At 44.3% G+C, this 24,631-nt stretch overlaps 1 protein-coding gene across 2 annotated transcripts in view; it reads left to right on the top strand.

Moving 5' to 3' along the window:
• Nucleotides 1–15,867: 15,867 nt before the first annotated feature.
• The window catches only part of TTC39B (tetratricopeptide repeat domain 39B), a 76,196-nt gene continuing 67,432 nt past the window's right edge, over nucleotides 15,868–24,631 (top strand). The window contains exon 1 of one of the 2 annotated variants that reach the window (XM_075411575.1): nucleotides 15,868–15,930. In XM_075411575.1, the coding sequence (XP_075267690.1) occupies nucleotides 15,883–15,930 (48 nt within the window). In that variant the 5' untranslated portion in view covers nucleotides 15,868–15,882. Of the gene's footprint in view, nucleotides 15,931–16,446; nucleotides 16,479–24,631 lie in introns of those variants that run through there. The other variant, XM_075411576.1, reaches the window with a different exon arrangement.

Below are 24,631 nucleotides of genomic sequence, written 5' to 3'. Positions count from 1 at the left end.
CAGGGAGGTTGTGGATTCTCCTTCTCTGGAGATATTCAAGACCCGCCTGGACAAGGTCCTGTGCAGCCTGCTGTAGGTGACCCTGCTTCGGCAGGGGGGTTGGACTAGATGACCCACAGAGGTCCCTTCCAACCCCAGCATTCTGTGATTCTGTGATTCTATGAAGTCTTCCATCCTATATAGCATCCAGAATTCTAACATGGAGACATTACCCTTAAGCAGTGCTGTTCACAAGTCAACTACTTGCTATGTCACTAGTAAACAGTGCATAAAATCAGAGGGCTTGGAAATTAATAATAAAAAAAATCAGCTTCTGAAAAGGCAGGGATAGTATGGATCGCAATGCTAGCAATAGGCAAATAACATTCTACTGTATACTGCCTTTTCCTCTGGCACAAAGAGTAACCCTGATCTTTTGCGGTGTTTGCAAAGACCTTTAGGTTAAAAGTGCGTGCTGCGAAGTGTGAAATGATGTTGATGGGGCAGGGAGCACACCAGTCTCCACCATATCATGTTCTGCTGGAGCATCTGACCTCTGATCCTGAGTAGAGACAACTGGACTGCTCCCTGGGCCTTTTCAGTATTTTGTAGTATCCAGACAATCACGGACAGAAAAATCTCAACTGTGAGTGATGATTCCCAATGGATCCACATAGCTTCCTGTAATTTCTAATGTCATTGCATGGAACAAAGAGCATGTGATTTTCCATGCCATTTATTCTCTTTTTTTTAAACTAATTGGTGAAAAAAGAAGCACTGAGTGGTTTTTTACACTTTGCGGTTGAAAATCCACGAGGATAAAAACAAGTCTTGAAAACCTCTGTGATTTGTTCAGCTGCCAATTTGTACAACCTCATCTATGCCTTTCTCTGGAATTCTAGGTTAAATCCAGCGTTACTGTCAACATCTTCATATCTTGCAATGGTCCAAGTTACTAGAGAGATTATCTCACTTCATCTCCTTGGCATGAAAGCTTCATTAGTAAAAATATCAACTGTGTGAGGCAGATAGACTGTTCCTGCTGCCAAGTGAATTAATTTGCAACTTGCCTCTCCAGAACAGAATGAAATCAAACCTGGATGTCTTCACAACAAAATATATGATAACCTTCTTCAACATAGGTTTCCCACTCCATCGCCAACAGAATCATCTCCCATCTACTAAATAAAGCCCAGGGGTTAGTGACAAGACTGACAATAATCACACACGTTTCTTATTGTGCAAGCGTAATTCAGGGAGGTACGCTGCCATCAGAAACTGGAAGCTATTCCTCTAAATAAATCTGTCAAACGCCAGTGATGATAATTACTAGTGATTATTCACCGATTGCTAATGCGGTCTAGATTTAGACATTCCAAAGCAGCCTGGCAGTTTTTTACATGGGTGTGTGTTCAGGGTAAATTTTTAAATTTTAGCTTCTAACAATAACTCTCGGTAGGGAAAAAGGTAGTAGTCAGTAGCTGAAATCTGTACTGACTAAGCTTTGAACAGTATTAGGTGTACTTTACAGGCATGTAGTATTTCAACTTGAAAATAAACTGAACCCTAGGAGGCAGAGGAGGAAGTGTTGCCTAAAGCCTGTTAAAATAAAGGATGTCAGATGAAAGATGAAATCGTCTTTCTGGTAGAAGAGACTTCGACTGGGTCAAAGCAAAGAAGGAAGTTGTTCTAATTCATTTGCACCCTGGAAGCTATGCTGCATGAGACTTGTTGGAAGAAATCAGATCTTTCGTGAGACCAGATGGTACAGCTGGAAAAAGATGACAAGCTTTCAAGCACACAGAGCATTCATTAACTGATAACACAGATGTTGCAAACTCACAGCTAACTATGGAACAATACCGCATATGTGAGTAAACAGATCCCTCAAACCTTTTTGAAAGAGACTGCGTAATCCTCACCTCTATAGTCCTCTCTTTAGGGGGTTCAGGCACTAATCTAAATCTTATAAATTAATTTTCCAGTGCTGAAAGAAATAAGCATTTACTGAGAATCTGAAATGGCAATTCAAGTGAACCACTTGAAAACTGATTATTTTTTCGTGTGGGTTTTTTTGCTGTTGTTGTTGCATTCTTTTCACCTGGAACAAAAAGCTGATCTTACTGTGTGACCAGATCAGCACTTGTACCAATGAAAGGGAGAGAGGAGGAATGCATGAAGGGCACTCCATTTTTAGATCAGTTAGGCCTCAGGAGCATAGCAAAGAAATCAAGGAGAGTGTCCTCTGTGCCCCTCTTTTCACTGAGCATGCAGGTAAGCTTTGTAGGTGTGAGAGAAAATTTTGAACATTTAAATGCTGGATTGAAGAGTTCTTTCAATTTCTTACAAATGGCATTTTGCAAACTTATGTGATGCTTAAATTCATTAGATTTTCTACAACTAACACTATTTAAGTAATATCTATTAATGTTGTACTAATAAATCTGCATTCTGTTAAATGGACAGTTTCAGCTGATCAAAATACTTCGAGAGTTACGGTATATAACTGGACACTCTGATTAAGCAGAACAGTATGAAGAGGAGCATGGTTGCAGATGGTTTATGCCCTCAGAGAGGGACTGTGATTTGGTCCTCAAAATGCTGTTCTCCCTGGCTGTATTTGTGTTGTCTCTTCTGTGGCTCCCAGGACGCCTGCTGCCTGCATTCCCAGCGGCAACATGCCCTCTGTACAGCAGCTGGCTCAGCCTGGCTCTGTGTCACGTGGGACTTCTTAGCTAATGATGCTCTCCACATCCTCCTCAGAGCCATGGACCAACCCAGCAATACAGGGGGAAGGAACAACTAAACCACCACTGTCTGGTCAACTGCTTCCTTGTACTGTCCTTTGTTTCCCATTATGGAGCAGAGCAGCTTTGCGCTGCAGAAACCTCAGGTGATGGTTCCCTATTTTGTGTTGTCAGTGCATGGGGTGACTCCTACAAAGTAAATGAATTGGTGCCATCTCAGCTGCCCTATGGGTTTATGGTATGGGGAAGCAGTTTTAAGTACTACTGCTGCTCCCTAGGAGACAAGACTCCTTTTGATTAGTTAGCTACTAACGTTGCTGCTGTGGTTGCAGGAAGAGAGTGGGGATAGAAGAAGACTGTCACTGTGGTTCTACTCACCTCCCACCCCAAAGCTCCCAGTGAGAGGAATATGTAGCTATAAGCCAAGACTAATCTGGAGACAAGCCCCCTGACCTTTGTAGGTTGGGCTATCTGTACACAGACCTATTATAGGCAGATAGCATCTATATGTTCTAGGTAATTATATGGTCTTACAGTGTAATGCAAATACCTATGAGAGTACCAGTCCTAGTGACACCCTGCTGATGCAAGCCAGTCTTGTTATCCTATATTATAGGACTGTGGCATGGAAAGACTAGGTAGCTAGAACAGGGTCATCCATTCAGAGCAGGCAGTAGAACTAGTTACTCAAGCTCCAGAGTAGTTTTCTAACTTCTGTTTTGTTCTTCCTATCCATCTATGTCTTGGCACGTGGATGCATCCCAGTGCTCTATCTTATTTTCCATAATTGGTTATCTTGCACACTGGCTCAGTCAGGCACAAAGTCTTGTGATCACATGTGCCATGATGTTGAATTGCCTATTTTATCTTTATAAGAAAATTTTGAAACCTAAATCTGTAACCCTTATTTACAGTCCGTGAAGAAAACATGATCAGACACACCATTCTTAAACTTCAGTTTGATGCATCTATAGTGTATTTTAATTCAGAACTGTCTAATCCAAAAGACTTTATTTTAAGGACTACAAATATATGCCTTTCTGCTGAGTAATTGTTGCTTCAGTGGGAAATAGGAAGCCTCCAAATATATGCTTGGCTGCTCAGCGTGACCTATTGTAGCTCACAGCCATCTGTGTTTACAGTAAGAGATCGCCCACATGCATTAGTCTGTAAACAGTATCAAAACCCAAAGCTTTTCTTTTTTTCTCTTTCACTCTCCAGCTATTGCAGCCTCAGGGGGTCTCCAGCTAGGTGTGTGTCTGCACAGATTTATTTTTTTTTTAGGTATAAGCAATCCAGCAGTTCTCTAAGCTAGTGCTTCAAAGATGCCTTTGCATTACTGGTAGTTGAAAAGATTATTAGATTATTGTTGTCAGTAGTAAGGGAGCATTTATGAACTGCCTCAAACCCTTCCTGGTCCTCTAGCAGTGGTTGCATATTCAGATAACCAGTGCATATTCAATAACCAGTCAAAATGTAAATGAGAAAAAGACAAACCCATGAATTTCCACAATGTGTCAGGGGTGTTGAGGGCACCTCAGTTTGGCATTTGGGAAGTCTCCATTTCTCCACGTTAGCTGACTTCAGACTGTCAGCAAACTGTCTTTCTGACCAGCACTGGAGCCAGGAATAGCCACAAAATTTATTTTGCAACACAGTTATGTTTCTGGTAGACTGCATATATATTTGTGAATGTGCTCACGCAAAAAGACTTAAACCTCAAGTTTTCCCATAAATGTAATTGGCAAAGAATGGGATTCAGATCATATTAGGATGTGATATTTTTTACACGATGTTATTAAAGAGCACACTCACGTTTCAGGTAACAAACAGGAACACATTTGTGGAATATGTAAAGCACAGCTGTTCTTACCACTTTACGATCCCCAGGACAAAGAAACTCTCATGTACATATCTGTTCGTAAGATATATACTGCCCACACCTAAGAAAGGTGAACTGCCTCAACACGGAAGGAAGTTCCATGGATGTTGCAAAGATGAAGAAATCCCAGCGTATTCTTGCATCATAGAATTGAAGGACACTTGCAGCTTCTGAAGTGGCCTTGGGATTGTCCTGCCCTCCTAGTCACCGCACAACCGCTCCCACTGCCAGAAGGGCAAGAACGTGAATTGCTGCTGCCATGGAAGAAGCTGAGAAGCTGGCACGAAACACAGCTCTGTGACAAGTGTTTGGCAACGCATGCTATGCACACTAGCATGGGGAGCACGGCACTGATTGCTGTCAGCCTGTCTTTTCCATTTTTTTATGATGACTTTCATGACCTCCAGGCATTGAATGATCCGATTCGCAAGACTGAGGATAAGGACAGCAGAGTCTGTTGCCTGCTTTGCCACACGCTTCCTGTGTGACTTCCTCAAACCAATACAACATAACCGCTCTCCTTAAGCCTTAACTATTTCTTGTGCCCTAAGTGTATTGAGAATAAAGCTTTATGAACCTTATGAAATATGAGAAATGCTTAGAAATTATCTGAAATGCTTGGTTAAATAAAGCAAATATGTCATAAATTTTGGGCAGATACAAGGGCAGAGTACAAACAGATAGACCAACAGGATAAACAGAAGGACACATCAGACACACTAATGTAAGCAAATTATGGTAAAGAAATCTACGACAATTTACAACATTTTAGGCAGCAATAACTTGTGCAATGGAGAAAGAGAAGTTGCTTATCCTAGTGGCCTTCACAGGAAAACTGCCTTGCGGTTTTCACAAGTGAGAGTATTCGAATGAGTAGTCCTGTATAGAAACTAACTCTCTGTGCATTCACATCTCATGGCACCCACGTTCTGAGAATGGAGTCCCCTAGCTCCACGTGCTACAGCTGAAAAGGCCCAACCTGGTTTAGTCACATGATGCTGAAGTGTTTCTCTGAGTGAGCGCACTGAAGACATACTGATTTATAAAAATCCAAAAGTAAAATCAGGACTTTTAAAAGTGGGAAATGAGACTGGAGCAGCTTATACAAAACTGGAAAACATTCTAAACTTGACCTTCTTAAAACTTTTGAGCGCAGAAAGTGAAATAAAAAGTGAAATAATTTCTTCTCACTAATGATTATTATGTTCCTCAGTAAAAATATTTTTTAAAGCATTTTTAGCTGATCAATACAGAAGCTGGAAGCAGGCAATATTAACTTGTCTATTCACTAGTTGCATTCTGCTGCATCACAGAAAAACAAATGTGATCTGTCCTCTTAGAAAATTTCCATGTTCAATTAAAACAGTTTTGTGTGTTTGTATGGAAACTATAAATATTATGAAAATTCTGAGCTACCTCTTGAATGGTATGAGCCTTAATTTTCTTACAGAGGACCTGCTCACTGCATAACTGATAGGAATACCTCATCACTTTGTCCCCCAAAGGATCTCATATCTTGGTATGACTTGGACAAGGACATAGTCATCAGTTTTTTTGTCAGAATACCTGTGTGCCCCAGCCCATCTGTTTCTCAGGTGAAGGCTTCTACTCATATCTTTCTGTAAACCAAACTCAGAGCATTCAGAAAACATTTTCTTCATAGCTTGTATAAAGACTAGCAATCCCTGAATATCACAGAATCACAGAATCACAGAATGTTCAGGGTTGGAAGGGACCTCTGTGGGTCATCTAGTCCAACCCCCCTGCCGAAGCAGGGTCACCTACAGCAGGCTGCACAGGATCTTGTCCAGGCGGGTCTTGAATATCTCCAGAGAAGGAGAATCCACAACCTCCCTGGGCAGCAACGTGTTTGGTACTTTGCTTCTGCACGAGTGGAAATTTTCGTTTGGTTATATGTGGTCAGTAAAGGAAATGATTAAACATATCTACCCTTTATTTGATATTTTTACATCTCCTGCACTTGTGCCACACAGTGCTGAGGATATTAATCAAGCCAGAATTACTTGAGAGAATTTCTCTTCGTTGCAAACAGAAGCATCCGTCTCAATTTCATCTATCCAGGACAACTTCTACTGGTTTTATGACCGGATCAAATCAAGACAAACGCACACCCTTAATACACTGATTTCCCCATCAGGGTCTTCCCATGGCCTACAGTCTGCATAAGGCTAGAACAAATACTTTCATAAAGAGTATAGCTGCAGGAGAGCTTTCTACATGATGTATTAGCTCATTTCTCTAGGAAGTCCAAAATTAGGTACAAAAAGGCCATAAATTCACTCTATGCTTTTTCTGCACAGTCCTCCACAAATTCACTCATCCTCAGATCTGTTCTTGATGAAGTTCTCTTTGTTTCTCAGTTCTTTCAGATCGTCTGCCAAATCATTGGCCAAGTGAGCTGCCACAAAGTACTGTGTGAAGATTTTGGTACAGGATGCGAACTTTCAGCTCTAATGGAGGAACGTTTGAAAACTGCTGCACAGCAGTCTGGCATGGAAGCATATTCATTTGGGCACAGTGTCATACTAACATGCCTACTGGGCTTTTCATTAAGAGCTAGATCAGATACAAGCAGCGTAAAATGTGGACAAGACAAGCTTGGGTTTATCCATAACTGTCCATGCTCTAAATCTGCTTATTAAATTTTAACTGATAAAGTAAACTAAAGCATTTAAAAGAAATTGGCCATTTGTCTTGCATTTTTAGGACTTCTTAAATAACAGGTGTCTTGAATGAACTAATGAAATAATCATTAAAGTTAAAATTCAAAGTAAACTCTAGAAATAGAGAGTATTTGAAACCTGCAGTACTTGTATTTAAATTATTAATGAATACTGCTCGCTGTAATAAATACCAGTAGGAGAGTACAACATCTCACATTACTCTTTAACACATCATTCTTTCCGTTGGCCAGTGTGGGATCTTGGCGCCAGAAGAGTTATATTCAAGCTTCGAAAGATCTTACTAATATACTGGCCAAACACCATGATGTGTTGAACAAGATTTATGTCCCCGGATGACACATCTTCACCATTTCCCTGCAAAATACATGCACTTAGTTGCAAAGCGCAGAGACAGTCCCTACCCAATCTGCAGCAAAATCTCTTCACTGAACAGAGGGACTCAGACCTGCCATGGCAGTAGGAGCTTCTGAACATGGCAGCCTACGTGATGAGAGGAGGGAAGCACACACATGCCTGTCTTGCAGATCTCTGTTTTTTAGAAAAAGTACCTTTAATGTGGATATTACATCAATTAAGTGGAGTTAAAATACAAGTAAGTAAATAAATAAAAGCATGCATTTTCCTACGGTGTGAAGGGAAGGCCTTTGGGTACGATTTAGCAAATATAAATTGCTGTCTGGTCTTTGAGTCATAGGATGCTCATTCAGATATACAATTCCCGTTTCTTGTGTGAACAAGAACATTGTTATGTATACATGACACTTTGGGCTTGGTTTGGGGGATTTTTTTTGGTGGCAGGGAGGAAGGGGTTGCGTTCAGCATTTTCATTCTCTGATAACTTGGACACGTAATAATCATCTGTTCAGATGGTTCACTCCAGAACATGTTGTTTTCAGAGCACTGAAAGAATAACAAAATGAATAGACAAAAGATACAACATATTTTCTGGCAAACATACCTTTGGAAACTTTTTGTTAGTAAGGCAAAGAAAACTTTTGTAAGGTGAATTTAGACCTTTGTCCTTAGCTTTTTCTGGTACAAATAGTACAGTATGTGAAGAAAAAGTACATGGAAAGGATCTGGCTACATAAATAATATCCTTTCAAATGTGATATTAGCTGTAGGTACTAAGTGATTTACAGGTAAACTGCTCCATTTCTTGAAGCTAATAAAACTACCACCCACATGACAAAACACAGTTTCGGCTGTTAATAGGACCAAAGGTTTCAAAGGGCAAAAAGAGCCAATTAAAAATTAACCCTATAAAACGGCAGCAATTCACCAACACCCTTAACGGTTTATTTAACAAGACATTCTGCAAGAAGACGTGATCCGTCATTCACAATATACCATGCAAACATCAAGCATCATGCTAGTATCAGGGCAAGTGATGATACATTAATGTATTTTATTGTCTAAACAAATACCACAACTTGGTGTGGCTTTTTACATCTTAAAAAAAAAAGAAGAAAGGTTGGATGAGAACAGTTGCAGAGGTCATTTCTGACCTTTATTACTCTATAATTCTCTGAAAGATGCTCTTGGCTGGAGGATAGGAACATTGAAATACTTCCAATTAAAATAAGTAAGATGAAATTTAGCTAGTATCAGGGCAAGTGATGATACATTAATGTATTTTATTGTCTAAACAAATACCACAACTTGGTGTGGCTTTTTACATCTTAAAAAAAAAGAAGAAAGGTTGGATGAGAACAGTTGCAGAGGTCATTTCTGACCTTTATTACTCTATAATTCTCTGAAAGATGCTCTTGGCTGGAGGATAGGAACATTGAAATACTTCCAATTAAAATAAGTAAGATGAAATTTAACGATAACAGGAAGAAACTTAGAGATAAGACTGGGAGAAGCACAGAGAATGTCTTGCTGAAATAGCAGGAAACTGCTTAGCTGTGAAGTAAAGGAAAAAAGGGAAGAAAACTGCAGAGAGATGAGACATAGCATACCAAGATCAATAAATACCATCTGCTGTAGGACAGGAAAGGGTTAATGGTGTAGCCTGAAGGAAGGAGTTGTAGGTGGGACCCCTTGAGCACTTGTGAGAAAATGCTGGTGGCTCGATAAACGCGCAGAGAAGGAGATAAACAGAAAAATACACAAAGGGAATTTTTGCTCTTTTTTTGGGGGGGGAAATGGAATGGAATGTCAGAGTGGAGTGGGGTGGGATGGGATGGGATGGGATATGCATGTTGAGAAGAGAGGATGCTGATCAGTAATGATATCATGGGAAAGAGCTTAGGCAATGGGATGCCTACCTGCGCTTCCAAATGTAGTGAAGTAATCAGGTAGGTCTCTGGCTTTGTTGTCTAGAATCACAGAAAATGGGGTGACTTTTAAACCTCCTAAAAGATAAGAAATGCTGTGGTGTTTTGTTGTTGGGTTTTTTTGTTGGTTGTTTTGTTTCGTTTATTGCTGCTCTTTCCTCTGCATGGCTTACCGATTTCCTGATGTATCGTCCTGTTGAGTCTGACTCAATACTCTGATGTTTTGCTTGGAGGTCTGTATTTATGTGGTGTATTAGGTGTTCTCTGTTAGGGCATGTGTATAACGCTGTATGAGCAACCTGCTCTAACCTTGAGCCTGGCTGTACTTTCAGCAATGGGTGGAACAGGTGACCTCCTGTAGTCACTTCAAATCTGGAGTGTTCTGTGACTTATTACACTGTGGTGAAAAGTTGTGCACTGGCTATGGCTGCGTCCAGCTGAAATTGTGTCAGCCTAAGAATAGCTTCCTGGAGCATGAAAGTTGTGGTATGTAAGTGTTGGGGGGTATGCTTGGTTCTAGGGCTAAAAAATTTAACTAGTCATTCTGAATGACATCTTTTAGGATCCTCCCTTAAGAAGGTGATAAGGCGATACCCAAAATAATCCAAATATAGCCCATAAGTTAGAGGTGGCACCTGCAGAATTGTTGCTAGGAACTAGTATGCAAATAATGTCTGTGTACATACGCTGGTAAAAGCACTAGAGGCTGACTGAAAGCTAGGTGCATTAATTGCATTGTGCTTTCATGCAGTCTGTCTTAAGTACACAGAAACAAGTCACATAGTAACTGAGGTAAGCCACCGTACCTTGCCCAAAGTTCATTACTGTCCTTTCCCTGGCTTTGGGAAAGAGGCAGGGCTTCCCTAAGTAGAAGAAGCTTTCTTAGGGATATTGTTCAAGATCCTATTCATGCTGAAATATCTGGTAACTGATTGATCATGCCACTTCTAGTCTCAGGCATGTGAACTAGCAGTTCTGTATGTCTTTTCACCACTACAATGTTTGCTACATGCTAGTATGGTGAGCGAAGGGAAATACGTCCATCTGACTGATAGAAATGGTGGCTGTACTCCAACATGGCTTCCGCTTTTCAATACGGAAACCTGATCTGGGCGTTTGAAACCCCTGTGGTTCTCTGAAAGTAAGCATTTCAATAAAAATGCTCCATCGATGTATGTGTCAAAGAAGTAGCGCCTCGGTTCTTCACTTCCAAACAAAGTTCTTGAGAGAAGATTTAGATGAAGCAGATTATTGAGGGTAGAAAACATTCAGTCCTAACCGCAACAGCCCAATACTTCAAGCGTTACTCAATGTCTGTACCTTTAGTCTCCGCAGTACGTGACTACTCTGTGCCATAGTACTGCCTCCATGCATGCCAAGAGGTGTCTTGGAGAGGCTGCATTCCTCTAAGTCTTTCAGAAAAAGCGTATGTTGGTGTGCTAGGTTCAGTTCCTTATGCCCTTTTGTTGGGGACTGAGGCCACAGCACGGATTTTGATGACACTGACTTTCCTTTTTTTTAGTGACTTTAACTGTTGCATTTACTTGACTAGGTGGGCTGCTCTGCAGCTTGCTAAGCTCTCCTTACAGTGGGCTGTGGCAAAACAGGTGCTGGGACTGACAGTTAATATTCCTCCTAGGGACTAAGCTAAAACCTGAGACTGCTTGTGGTAGGGTTGGATAGTGGCAAAGGACTGTGTGTGTGTCTGTGTGTGTGCAGGAAGGGGGCAGTTGACAAGAAAATAATCTTAGAATCAAGCTTAGCTTTCTCACACAAGTACACGTATGCATCAATGCACTCCCATGTGTTTTAACTCTGAAGGGGTTACTGCTGTTGCTATAGTAATCTCGGAAATCCTGTTTGTGAGCCACAGACTAGCTCAGCTTCTGGGAAGAAACAATATTTTGATACTGGTCCCTGTCAGGAAGAGGCTTTGCTTCATCATAATTAGCAAAATTAGTGCTGGCTAAAAAAAAAAAAATTGCTTAAAGGTTGCAGCACAGCTGTTATAATCCATAAGGAAATATGCCCTCATCAATTTTTCTCTCTTGGCTGTTACATCTTGGTTTTGCTATAGGTTTTTTGTGAATCAGTATCTCCGCTAAGTTACTTTAAACTTTTTTTTTTTTTTTTTTTGCTTAGCTGGCTTCTAACTTAGTGCAGCAGTAAGAAATTTCAGTCTTTTGATCTTGAAAGGTATTCCTCAAACGTGGTGATTCTTAACTCCCCTCAGCACATCTTTCACAGCGTATTTATGTGGGTAGATCTCACACGCGGTTTGTACTGCTCAGAGCACTCATTGTTCTAACAGGTGGTTTATGAAACAGTACTTCTGGAACTAGGTGGGACTTGGTTTCTGTCTTGCTCACTTGCCTTACCTCCACCAGGGAATCTGCTAATTGTTTAATGATTGTTATCTACAGTTCTTCTGTCTGGGTGAGTCTGACACAGTTTAATCCTGCTGGAAAGCAGCTGCAGGAGCGCTAAGGCAACTTCCTAGGCTTCTTTTACAGCAGGCCTACTCTCAAGGACTATTTTCTAGTCCTCAAGAAAACTAGATCAGTACCAAGTGTTTATACTGAAGTTGATTTTATTCTTCTATATTTTCTGATCATGAGGGAAAGAATAGGACTTTTCGTTCTTGTCAGATGTGTATTTAATTACAGAAGGTCAAAAAAAGATTATTTTTTCTTGATTCTTTTCCATCAATTCTTATAATGAGGCAAATTCCCAGCGAACAGCTACACTGCAGGAGGAAACACTAGCAGAGCTATCAAATATCGAGGCAGTGTTAACACAGCAGCATGCAGGTGACGGTTCTGAAGATGGGGGAGGATATAACCAGGCTTTTCCTGGGTGCAAATTCTATATAGTTATGCCAGCCAGAGGGGAACGACCTCTTAAGGTCTTGCGTCCTCTGTCAGATCTCAGCAAAATCCTTTCACCACCACCAGAATGCTCGCTGAACCGCTCTCTGAAAGATCAGTAATTGGCTCATAATCTTCCTAATTCTTGCTGCAAGGATACCTACATTCAAATGGATAGAAACTAGAGCTGGCTGGGAACTGCAGCAGGCTTCTCTTCTCAGAGGATTAAGATGTATTACTTCTTGTCCATATTCCTTCAGAAGTTGTGGTGTTTGTTTTGTTTGGCTTTTTACAAATAGAAAACTAAGAAGAAGAGGAATTTGCAAAGCTTTTCTTTAATGCTTAAATTTTAAGTGAGAAGGGGAAGAATGATTAAACTGATTAAACCCAGTGGGGGGTGGGGGTGTGTTTGAGGTGGCCTTTTGACTATTATTACAACGACTTAAATGGAAGCATGCCTTGTGGCAGCCTGTCAAAGACCAAGCAAAACTCAGTAATGGCTCTGCCGTTCACAGCGCCTGTACTCAGACTCTAGTAGCCACTTTCCTGCCTTAGTTACCTGGGGCAGGAATGATATGATGTAGTTCTCTCTACCGTGGTTATTGTGGCATGCACCTTTGTTCCGAACAGAGAAAAGTCACTGATAGATGCAGCCTTAAATCTGCCCAAAAGAGTAAAAACGAGCTAAAGGACTTCGGGGGGGGGGGGGGGGGGGGGGGGGGGGGGGGGGGGAATACAACAATATAAATGAAACCTATCAAGAGCTAATCACGACAAAGTGGTGTTGAACCAGACCTTTATCTTGAACTTTCTGAAGCGTATTAACTGAACCTCTGACTCATGCAGTTATGTCTCCTACACATAGAGTAACTACTTGTGACTACAAACTCTGCGCGTTGGTGTGATTTCCCCAACCCGACTATAAAAGCACTGGTGCTATAGTCCATAAACAGTTTCTACAAGAACGTAAGGGATCAGGCCAAGTTTTTACTCCCTGTAGCTAGAACTGGCAATGCGTAACTGCCCAGGTGTGTGGCTCCTGCAGACTGGTATGACTGGTTCCTATCTCTAAGGACCATGTTTCTACAACTTGGAGACTTTATATGTTAGCTATCCCACTCAAATACTATGTACACTGTAGTATGCTGTTATGGAACAATAAGGGTTAAAAACTGTTTTTGAAATAGAGGTAGTCTGCTGCCCTAAGCAGAAGGACATCTCAAAGGGATTGCCTTTGGAGCTGAAAAATAGAAAGGGAGTCCTGTCTTCCACGGGGGATGATAACTCGTATAATTCTCATGAACAGTATAAAATTCTGATGTAATGGTAGCCTAGGCTTCAAGGTGGAGCTGTGTAGGCACACATGACTGTGCTGTGAGTCAAATACAAAGCATGTATGGGCCTGTCTACTGCATTCACACTACTGGCATGTTTCATGTGCTGCAGACCAGTCCTGGAGAAGTTAATAGCACTGGAGTGTCTTCCAGCAAGTCACCGGTGAAGAAACATACTCAAGCGCAACAGGAGTATGGGAGAACAGTGTGTCTGTGACACCTGAACTGAGAAGAGTGCAATCTTGCAGGACAGATGAACATATTCAAGTTAGGTTCCCCTCCCCCTTTTACTTAGCTCAGCTGGGTAAAAATAGCAGAGTGGATACGGCAGTACAGTCTGTGTGAGACTAATGGGGACGCTTTGGTTGCCAGCCTACACCAAAAGCCGGTACTTCTGCCGCTTCTTAGACTGAAGGACCTTGCCTATCTCTAGGCTGTAATCCCAAATCTTGCAAAAAGCTTTTAGACTGTATCTGCCTCCTGGTTAGCGGAATCTGTTCAGTTCCCTTTCCCTCCTTGTCTGCCTCTGGTTCTAATCAAAGCTAGTGTATCAGAACTGTGTGTGTTTTTTAACAGGGGCTGTGACAGAGAAGTAAGCTGTAAGAAGTGGAGATGGGTGTCGTGCTGTTGTGAAACAGGGTACATGATGTGGTGTACAGGGGGGTACGTGGCGTGTGGGGGCGGTGGGGAAATTCTCAGGGATTAAGCAGAAAACAAAGGACTATCAGAGGCCTCAGGCAACAATGCACCAGAGGATGTGTAACAAGCACATCCTGAAGAAGTGCAGATAAACCTGCAGACACCAAAATAAGGAATCTGAGAAATCCACAAACTTCTCAGTGAGCCAACTCCTGATCATCTATGGAAGGAAAGACTCAGAATTCATGGAAAAGACACTAAGAAGTACCACTTCTACAGCCACCAGTGACCACCAGAGACCATCAAGGACCCCATGGAAGCCCAATAGAGACCCGGGCTGCATGCGTGATCACCATGGAAATATGATAATTAGTTCCAGGAAATAAATATGTATAAACATTCCAGGAAGCTTAATGCACATGTATGCAACAGGGTGACAGAAGCTTGGGGCGAGGCGACGCACGGCACGCACGTTAGGAGGACCGATGCCCCGTGCATCCGGCGCCGTCATAACGAATGCCTGCTTTTTGATGCTACCGGCATTGGCGTTGAGAAGCCTTACTCCCGATTTCGGTGGCGGTGCTACCTCATTTTTAGTAGAACTTGACCTCAGCTGTCAGAATAGGGGAAAGTGGAAACCGGTAGATTTTTAGCCAGGAGCATCACGGTGCTGCAACCCAGAAGCGGGGTGAGGGGGGGGGGGGCACCTAACCGTCCTTCCCAGCGGGCTGGCCCCCTCCCCAACTTCCTTCTCAAGCGGCGGTCAGCCGGGGCGGGGAAGCGGCTCGTCCGCGGCGCCTGGCCGCGGAAGGGCTGTGGGGGCCATTTTCTGCTGGGCTCCAGGCAGCGAACGCCTCGAGCCTCCACCCGCGGCCCCCAGCGTTCCGAGCGGCGCGGCCTCCGCTTCCCCCGCGGCCAGCCAGCGGGGAGGCCGGCAGCACGCAGCGCAGGAGCTCGGGTGCGCTGGGCACCGTCCGCGGGACGGCGGGGGCACCGAGGGGCCGCAGGAAGCTTCGCCGCGCTTCGGGCGGTGCGGCCGGTTGCGGGAGCGGGAGGGAGCGCGGCCCCCGCGGAGGAAGGAGGCCTCGGCACGAGCTCGGGACGGCGGCCGGGGCGCCGTGAGGCGGCGGAGCCGAGCGCAGAGGGGCGGCCGGGGCGGCGCGCGGGTGGCCAGGAGCGCCACGGGGCGCCACGGGGCGCGACGGGCGGGGGCGGGGCCCGCGATGCAAACGAGGGGGGCGCGGCCACCGGAGTTGCGGGGCGGCCGGGGCGGGGAGGAGGCGGCGAGCGCGGCCCGGCGCGGACGAGGCGGGAGGCGGCGGGGCCGGGCCGGGGGCCGGGAAGGGTGCGGGGCGGGGCCGCCGCCGGGCGGTGGGGAGCGGAGCGGAGCGGGACGGGGCGCGACGGCCGCAGTCCTCCCGGAGCAGGCGGGCGGCGGAGCGGGAACATGGCGAGCGTGGGAAACGGCACGGAGGAGAGCGGCGGCGGCGAGGAGGTAACCGGAGGGAGGGCGGGAAAGAAGGAGGGAGGCGAGAGGGAGGGAGGCGAGAGGGCTCCGGGCGTGCGGGCCGCGGCTCGCCTCTGGGAGAGCTGGCGGTGGCGGGGAGGGGTCTCCTGGGCCGGGCGCGGGGCGAGCGGGTGGGTTTCTGCCGGGGGTCGCGGCGCGGCGGGAGCGCTGGCGCCTGGGCGCCGTTCCCGCGTCGCGGTGCGCCCCGCAGCTGCCGCGGGAAGGTCCGCGGGGCGAGCGCGTCCCCGGCCCAGCGTCGCTGAAGAAAGGTTACGGCTGGCGTGATTGTGTAAGGGTTGGGTTCGCTGCGGTCGTCTGTGGCTGCGTCTTTCTCTTCAGACCTTGCGAGGGTGCGTGCTGAGGGCGCGCGCTTCGGCAGTGCCCCGTCCCTGAGGGGAGGCAGCGCCAGGGCGGCGGGCGCGTGCGAATGTGGGACTCGGCGTGCGGCGCGGCTGGGCTGGACCCTCCTGTCCCGCCCTGCGCAGTTGCGGGAGGGAGACGACGAGAACCCGCTCGTTCCCTCTCTCGGCTGGAAGGTGGGGGCACGGACCGGGCGGCGCTGCAGGGCGTGCGGTGAAAGTTGCCCTCCCCGAAGGTTGCGGTGCGGGGAGGATGCGAAGCGCCGGAGCCGCGTTGTGCGTGGGGGTGAATCACCGCGAAGTCACGGCGTGGTCCCTGCGGAGCCGAGTTCTGTTTCCGATTTAAGGAGTAGCACCGGCCTGAGCAAGTTCTTGACAAGCCCCTTGGCGCTCTCGGTGAGCGGGTGGGTGGAATCCACCGCTGTTCACACAGGCGTTAGCGGCTGCGCTGTAGCCTGGCTGCCCCGGGAGAAGAACGGGGACGTTTGCTGTTGTGTCCACGCTTCGTGAGAGGGAAAGAAGCTACCGTGCCCATCAGAGGAAAGGCAGGCATAAAACCACCTGGAAAAGGCTTTATTTGAGCAATAATCTGTAAAAAGTGCAGAGCTTTCTCGAGGTGAGCTCAAAAGACCTCGAGCCCTTCGTGGAGATTTTGTGCTTGGTTCTCCGGGACGTGAAACAGGTCAGAATTTGTGGTGGAGTAAGCGCTTGGATTTTTCCTGGTGAGATGCCAGATTTCAGGAAGGGAGGGCGGCCGGTGGCTTGATCTTGGGAGAAGTCCCTGCTTTTGTAACATGAGTTGGCTGGACTGCTGCAGGCTGCCTTTGCCCGCAGGTTCACCGCAATCTCATGACAAATAACTTAGATGTGATTTCAGCACTTTGTGCACAAGACAGTTGTTTTTAAGTGTCTAGTGGTGTGGTTTTTTTTGTTTTTTTTTTTTTTTTTTTTTAGTGTTTGCAACAGTTATGAAGTTGGGAAGTTGAAGTTGGGGGATGTTACTGTTAGCTTTGTTCTGAAGATCTAAGTCTGTCTGAACAGTGTTGTTTATATGGAACATGGGAGGTGGGAACTCTGCTTCCTGATTCAGGCATACGTGGTTAGTATTATACAAACATAGCTTTTAGTGTAGAATACTGCTTTGCAGGCACTTGTGAATACTTCTTCTGAGAAGCTTCAAGAAGGAGATGTTTGTTGTTTCCTAACGTGACAGGGCATTTACCTACAAGAACCATGCCTCTATAGTCCAAGCTTAAGGTAACGGGTAGCTGCCCCCTGCTGTGGTCCCTGGGGAATATAATTTGGTTTTCATTGTGCTTCTTGCAGCTCAAGGAAGGGCCAGAAACCATGTTTATATTTTTTTGCTGATTTATGCCTCGTTGTCCTGCAGCTGTGGCTTTCCAGGGGGCATGGTGAGGAAGTGGTGTGAAGTGTAAAGAAGTCTTTGGCTTTCTTTGCTAGCTAGCGCAAGTGTAGTAGTCCTGTGTGTGGTGTGGCTTTTTTTTTTTTTTTTTTTTTAAAAAAAGCCCAGCTCACTAGCAGGAATTGGAGACCTGAGTGTAAGAGGTTGTATTAATGAGACAGTGTTGTGAGCATCCTCATCTGGGTAAACAAATGGTGGTTAAACTCATGATTGTCCTGTGAAGTATTGCTTCCCGGGTGCTGGAGAGTGTGTGGTCATCCTCTGCTAGGATGCGGTTTCCAGGGTGCGTGGTGATTGGAGTGAAAGTGCCCACCTGTGTGAGCTCGGAACGTGATACGCCTCCGGCAATTAAACTGCTGCATCACACTGAATTCACCTGCTAAAAGTACTCATACTAGTATTCTTTTGGAACAGGTTGCAAATCTGGGATGGATGTGCTTACCTTTGAGGGCAAAACAGCACTCTCAGTCACTGCAGAGTCTTCGAGCAAAACTTTAAGCCTTCTCCCCCACCCCCCCCACTGTCTAAAGATTACTTAAAATAGTGGGCCAGATCTGCTTCACATTAAGTTCACTCTGTGCTGCCCTGGTTTTTCAAAGTCTTAAAGCCAGCTTAATTGGTTACTTGGGGATTCCCTATCCATTTAAGAAAAACAAACAAACCCAACCTCGGCCTTTGTGCATGTGAGAGTTGTGGCCAGACAGAAAGGGCTATGATCAAGAAGTATCTAGATGCTAAAAAAATGCATTGTTTGGACATGGTCAGCCAGACTAAGGATTATACGCAGATCTGAAAGTGATTTGGTGCCCTTGCCGTGGTTAACTCTAAGGCTTGTATTAAGGACAGCTTGGACAATGCAGCTAATCTGTGCCTCGGCTCTAAACTCTAACCAACTGCGGAAAATTTAGGTAATGAGGTTCTGATGATGTGTGTTGTACTCTCTTGAACTGCCCAAGCAGGGACAAACAGTGAGTAGGCTGGCTTTATCAGCCTGGACAGTTTATCTTCAGATCTAATTTCAAAATGAAGCCAGCATCGTCTTTAACTCAAAAGCTGTTTAGTACTGGTTAGTACTCTGTTCAAGTACTCGAGCTTTTCATCCACTGCGGCAGCAGCTGCTGCACTTACGATCAAAGAACTTTCTAGTGGAGTGCTTCTTCCCACCAGTAGCCTAATATAATAATGTACTTTAGAAGAAATTACAGACCTGTGCAGCACTGGCCGTTTGCTCTGTCATGTTTATGCTGAGGACTCTTCACTAGTTTTGTTTGGTAATTCCAGCCTGGAAGAATCGTCTCAGTGGTGAGGAACAGTTGTAGCTGTACTCCCCTGGAGGCTTTGAGAAGCTGGAAACAAGACACTACGGCGCCTTTTTCAACTTAAAAAGGGAAGAACACGTTGAGAAGGGGTAGTGAGGGCACTTCCTCTCATGAAGTACGATTGTTTTTAAAACACCGTAGTCTGATTTGTATGGTTTTGTCTCTTTGAGAAGTAGATCTTGCTCAACTGAAGAACATAAAATTTGGACTCCTCCTGTCAGCTCGTTCCAAAGGCTTGTGCTTTGGGACGTAGCTCATCTGTTTTTCCTATTCCTGTTTTTGCCTCTCCTGCTGTCAGAGCACATCTTCATCTAAGATGAAGGGCAAGCTATTCCAGCAGCACAGATGATGAAGGGACCATGGAAAAACTAAGCGTGACTAGTAATTTCTTCTTTATTAAATAAAATTAGGTTGCTGTCTCTGCTTCAGAGGTTCTGAGGTTCTTTATTTCAAACAAAACTTTGTTTTACCAGTGGGTGCACCTGTTGAGAGGTGTTATTTTTCCTTGTGACCACCTATTCGGGGCAAGGACATGTACTCCAGTTTTATGATGCCTGTATGGTCCCGAGATGGCTAATTTTTGTTGTTCTTGTATTTCCATTTCCTGTTTGGCTTCCTAGAGTTTGCTGTAGTCATCCATTTGAGCCCCTTGGTTGACTGTGACCGAATTTGAAAGCTGGGTAGGATAAAAAAGAAGTGTGGCTCAAGCCTGTATTGGTTTCCTGGAGGGGAAAAGGAAGTATACGTAATGTGTTCCAATTAAACTTTCTTGTTTAGTGTTCACTTTGGTTAATCAGTGTGCTGTTCCTCCTCAGAGTGACGGGTGAAAGATGCAGGGGGCATAGGAAAAGCTGGGCTTACTGTAGAAAGCACCAGATACCTCTTAGAGAGACAAAGCTGACAGGTAAACTTCTGGGAGAGCTGAGTACCTGTGAGGTGAATTTGTTTGTCTGTTGTAATTTGCGTTTACTTATCTTTTCTGTGTTGTTTTTTTGGGGGGGGATGGTGTTGTGATATTTATTGTGTACATAGAGAGGGAGATAAAGTAGAACAAAAAGGAAGAGTCAGCCTTTTTTTCTTAAGATTTTGTGGGTTCTTTTGAATATTCAACTGCTGCTATTCTGTTGTGGAAAGAAGTACCTGGTATCTTTTAATGAAGCCTTTGCTTCGAGTAGTGGAAGTTACTGTCCTTACAGGTGCAGCTGTCTTGGTAATTGTAGCTAAAAGCTGGCCAGTCACTATGTGGAGAGAGAGTTCTACTTCGTGCATAAACTTAAAGGAGGGGTGGGTTGCTTCTGGTAGTTCCAGTAAATCTGTGTGAGAATTATGACTCTGAGGAAGCACGTTTAGTTTGGCAAATGTATATTCTTCCTTGGGTGACGTTTTGGTGCCAGTATGCTTGGAAAAAACTTCTAGACCTCCTGAGCTTGTTGGAACTGCTAGAGATCAATGACTTGGCTTGGATAAAGGTTCTTGTTGGGCCCCTCTCATCGCAAAGAGGTTGCATGTTGAAAGAGAAATGGAACTTAATTGCTTCTTGGCAGACCACGCGTTACATAGCAGCATGGACCGGGGTGACTCAGCATGTGAGTAAGTGATAAGCATGTATGATCTTATGCCTCGTGACTCGTTAAGTAAGTCTGCTATAGCTTACCTAACCAAAAGGCCTTGCAACAGCAAGGAAAGTTTCAAGGAAGTAATAGGGCTTGCTTGTTCTGTGTGGCACCAGCGCAGAAGGTGGAGATGAGATCGTAGTTGCTGGTGTCAGACTGGCAAGAGCACAGCCTGACAGACTACATCCATCAGGTGGGCAGTGATTTTTCACACATGCCGTTTCTTTTGAATTAACACAAAGAGTATTATACTTGAGGGAGCAGAAATTGTGGATCACTGCTCTCATTTTGAGGAGAGAGCAAAATCTGGCAACAAAGGACCTGAGAATCAGCTTTCGGAGGTGGATCTGTGCTACCGTTCATGTGTGTTCTGGTTAGAGCCTGGACATGTCCAAGACTCTTGTGCCATGGGTGGTTAGGTGTCTGTGTAGGTGATTAGAAATATGAGAATTTGTGTGCGAGCGCTAAAAATTTCTTCTGCTTTTCCAAGCCCTCTCAGGTTCAAAAAACATTTCATCTAAGTCAATAGCAAGTGAGTATCACAGACCTGTGGACTTGTGCCCAAACACCAGGAGATAAAAGCAAGATTTTCTTATCAAGCAAGTGAACACTTGCCTGTCATCTTATTCTGGAGTAAGGAAGCAGTGCTGTTACAACACAGTGAGGCAAGATAATTTAATACCTCCAGCCTTAATAGCAGTGATATTTTTTGTTACGGTGTGGTGAGTGTATCATGTTCTTATTCCAGTTCTTATGCATTCACTGTGCAATAGAGTAATAAAACTTTGCAAGCCAGTATTTGGGTGTGTAGCACTGCTTTGGTTTCTTCTCGTCCCCAGGAACCAGCATCATGCACACTCTTGCCCTCCAGAAATCCTCTTATTGGAGGATGTACAAGGACAGTCTGTCATCAAAACAGAGGTTTGGAGGAAACCTGTTTCTGAAGACAGTGGTTTGTGTTTGACATCTATTAGCGATACTCTTTGTTCTAAGAAGTGTGGTGTTTAGTAGGTGAGTAGTAATACTCGGCTGTAACTAGTAGTAGGTGGCTAGAAAAAAGAAGAAATATTATTTATTAGCTTTAGTTTGGGGGAAGCGTGGTTATAAAGGTAGACTATATCACACTGGCTTTTATTTTCACCAGGAAGTAATGGACTAGGAAGAAGATGTTTTGTCTGGATCCTCTCCCTTAGGACTATTCATACCCAATCCAGTGGGGCAGCTAGCTTAACTTGCTCTCTGTGTCATGTGGCTTTTTTTTTTTCCTTTTCTGCAAACTTAGTAAGCTTACGGGGTGGAGCAAAGTACTTACTTAATATTTTAAATTTTTTTAAAAGAAGTATTGCTAGTAACTCTCTGTTAAATGGCTTCTCTAAGGTGCTGTGGCAAAACCTGAGCTTGCTGCTGACAATACTGCGGAGATGTAGAATTACCAGTTGTGGCTTCGGTAAAGAGGCTTTTTAGATGAGGCAAGCTGACACACATCTTCAGGGTTCTTGTAGCTCCCCTGGCTAGAAGGTGCCCTAGAAACAAGTCAAAACCTGAAGTATTCCACATTTTCTACTAAACTTCCCCGCTTTAATCTGAGGAGGCAATAATTTGTCATGGAAACAGTTAAAAATAATGACTTTGAAAAGAATTGTAGTGCATGATGTGAAGCTTAATTGTTTCTTGACTTTTTAAATAAAATGTAACATGACTGAATGCTTTACAAAGCACAGTTTGTTAGGGCCTTCCCAGCAAGAAATATATTTTGAAAAGTAATCCTATTAACTGCATTGAGAGAGAATGGTGGGGGTGGGGGTTATTTGAGCCATTTTAATCTAATTATTATATTATTATATGCTTGCATCTTTATCATGTATTAGTCATGTCAATTATTATGTTCTTTGTCAAGGGAAGTGTGAAAAGCATAGGAACAAAACTTTGGAGACAAAGTAGTTTAGCTAAATTTAAGTGTGTGACTTGGACCAAAGGAACAACTTCAAGGTAAGACTCAGTGGCTTAAAAGTGGTATTAAAGACTATCTAAATCTGTGCCTTGTCCAGATGGAGAATCTTAGCGTGAAAAACATGTGCAACTCTGGAAAATCCAGTTAAACATATCTGCCTGTGTACTGCTACTTGACACCAGTGAAGTAGCTGGCTCTGTTAAGCTGCGTTCTACTGAGCTTAAGGAAAGTCTCTTTAAAACCTTGAGAAAGAGAGATTCAGCAGCAGCTCAGTGTCTGTGTCTTTTAATGTAATTTGGATTTAAGAGCTATATATGGCTATAGCTCCCTCTATCAGTGGAAAAAACGAGATAGCTCGTGGCCAGTCACTTCCAGAAAATGGAATGGTTAGTCTGACATTTTGCCAAAGTGCTGCGACTTCTGCTAAATGGGTCATGCTGAGTAGAAGGGATGGCACAAGTTGTGTAGTTAAGTTTCAGAGTGAATGTGTTTCTCAGTAAGTGAACACCAAAGGAGTGTTAATGTCCAAGTTAAAAAAAAAAAAAAAAAAAAAAAAAAGACTATGATGGGCGGTTTGGAAGTCTGTTTTACTTTGAATGGTGGGATTTTTATCTTCCATTTGGGTTGATTATGTGATATGTTCAGAGTGGAAGTGCAAAGTAAATGCAAGTTGTCCCAACTTCGTGGTTTTTTTGTGAGCTGGAAACAGAAGTGTACAGTCATGCCAACATCCCAAATAGGTCCCAGGTAGCAGGATCCTCCTGGAAGTCGTGCTCTGCATTTATTCTCTTCTTCTGTGGTTCAGAGTTCCACCGCAGAGGACTCCTCCGAACTGCTTTCTGAATTGGTGCTTGTTGTGAGTTTGTACATTGGAGAAGTCACAAAGTGGGCTTGCAGCCTTCAGTAGTGATGTGCCTGAGCGAAGATGAGGATGCTCGCGTCTGGAGAGACTGTACAGCTCCACGCCCATGGCGCTTTGCTTTTGGGGCTTCGTGCCGCATCAGCTGAGTCGTTCAGCTCACAGGTTTATCATGAAAGGTAATGGTGCTGGCCCAGCTGAAGGAGTAGTGAAAAAAGAGCGTGGGGATGAGGACTAGAGGTTGGGTGGTAGGAAGGGGCTTATGTGGTTTGTCTGAATGGTTTAACAGTTGCAACCGTGGGATGTGGTTTATGGCCCAGTTTCTCTACAAAAAGCTGCCCCCCTTGGCCAGTGGGATTTGTTCAGGTGCCTTGAATTTCTGTCAGTTGTGTGCGTGTGTCCCACTGGTGGACGAGAGAAGGGGACTCGCCTGACATCCCTGAAAGCTGACTTCTCCAGTGTTCTTAACGCTTTGGGTTGGTTTTGAGTTGTGGGGATTTTTTTTTGTTGTTGTTTGTTTGTTTGTTTGTTTTGTTTTTTAACCCACATAACTTTCCTGGTGAATGTTGCTTTGTGTTTGTGGAAGGGGAAGCTGAAGTTACGTCTTTTGATGGCATCCCTGGATACACAGCTTGCCTTCTCAGTTGTCTCTGAAGCACGCTCCTCCTGTCCTTGACTGAAGTCAAGCACAAAATTTTGTGTTTGGTCTTTAATGTTGGTTTCAGCTTTGGTCTGTGCTGTAGGGGCAGTAGAGAATGTGGTTCTATGCTGGGAAGTTAAACTTCTTGAGTTTTGTGTTTTGTATCTGTGTAGATTATATCTTACAGTAGCAGTTGGTTTCTTTAGAGTACACAGGTGAGTTCTGGAAACTACAGAACTTGCGTTTTAATAGGTGCAGAAATTGGCCTAAATTGTGTCTGTCTTATTTTCAAATCTTGCCCTTTGGGAATTGTTTTTTGCGTGGTCTGAAAAAGAAATTAAAAAGTCACATATAAGATTTCAAAAAGTTTTGCAACAGCCTCCACAAATTAATAAAAACTTCCTAGGATATAATGACCGTGGGCTATCATGAAGATGGGTACAGATACCAGCAACGGGCAGAGATCAATTGTGACACAGACAGTTTGCTGGCAGCCTAGAATAATTGTCTGGCTGGTACTTTACC

This window comes from Opisthocomus hoazin, chromosome Z, assembly GCF_030867145.1.
Source record: "Opisthocomus hoazin isolate bOpiHoa1 chromosome Z, bOpiHoa1.hap1, whole genome shotgun sequence".
Classification (NCBI taxonomy): Eukaryota; Metazoa; Chordata; class Aves; order Opisthocomiformes; family Opisthocomidae; genus Opisthocomus; species Opisthocomus hoazin.
The sequence above is the reverse complement of the archived record's forward strand: the minus strand, read 5'-3'. Positions and strand labels throughout refer to the sequence as shown.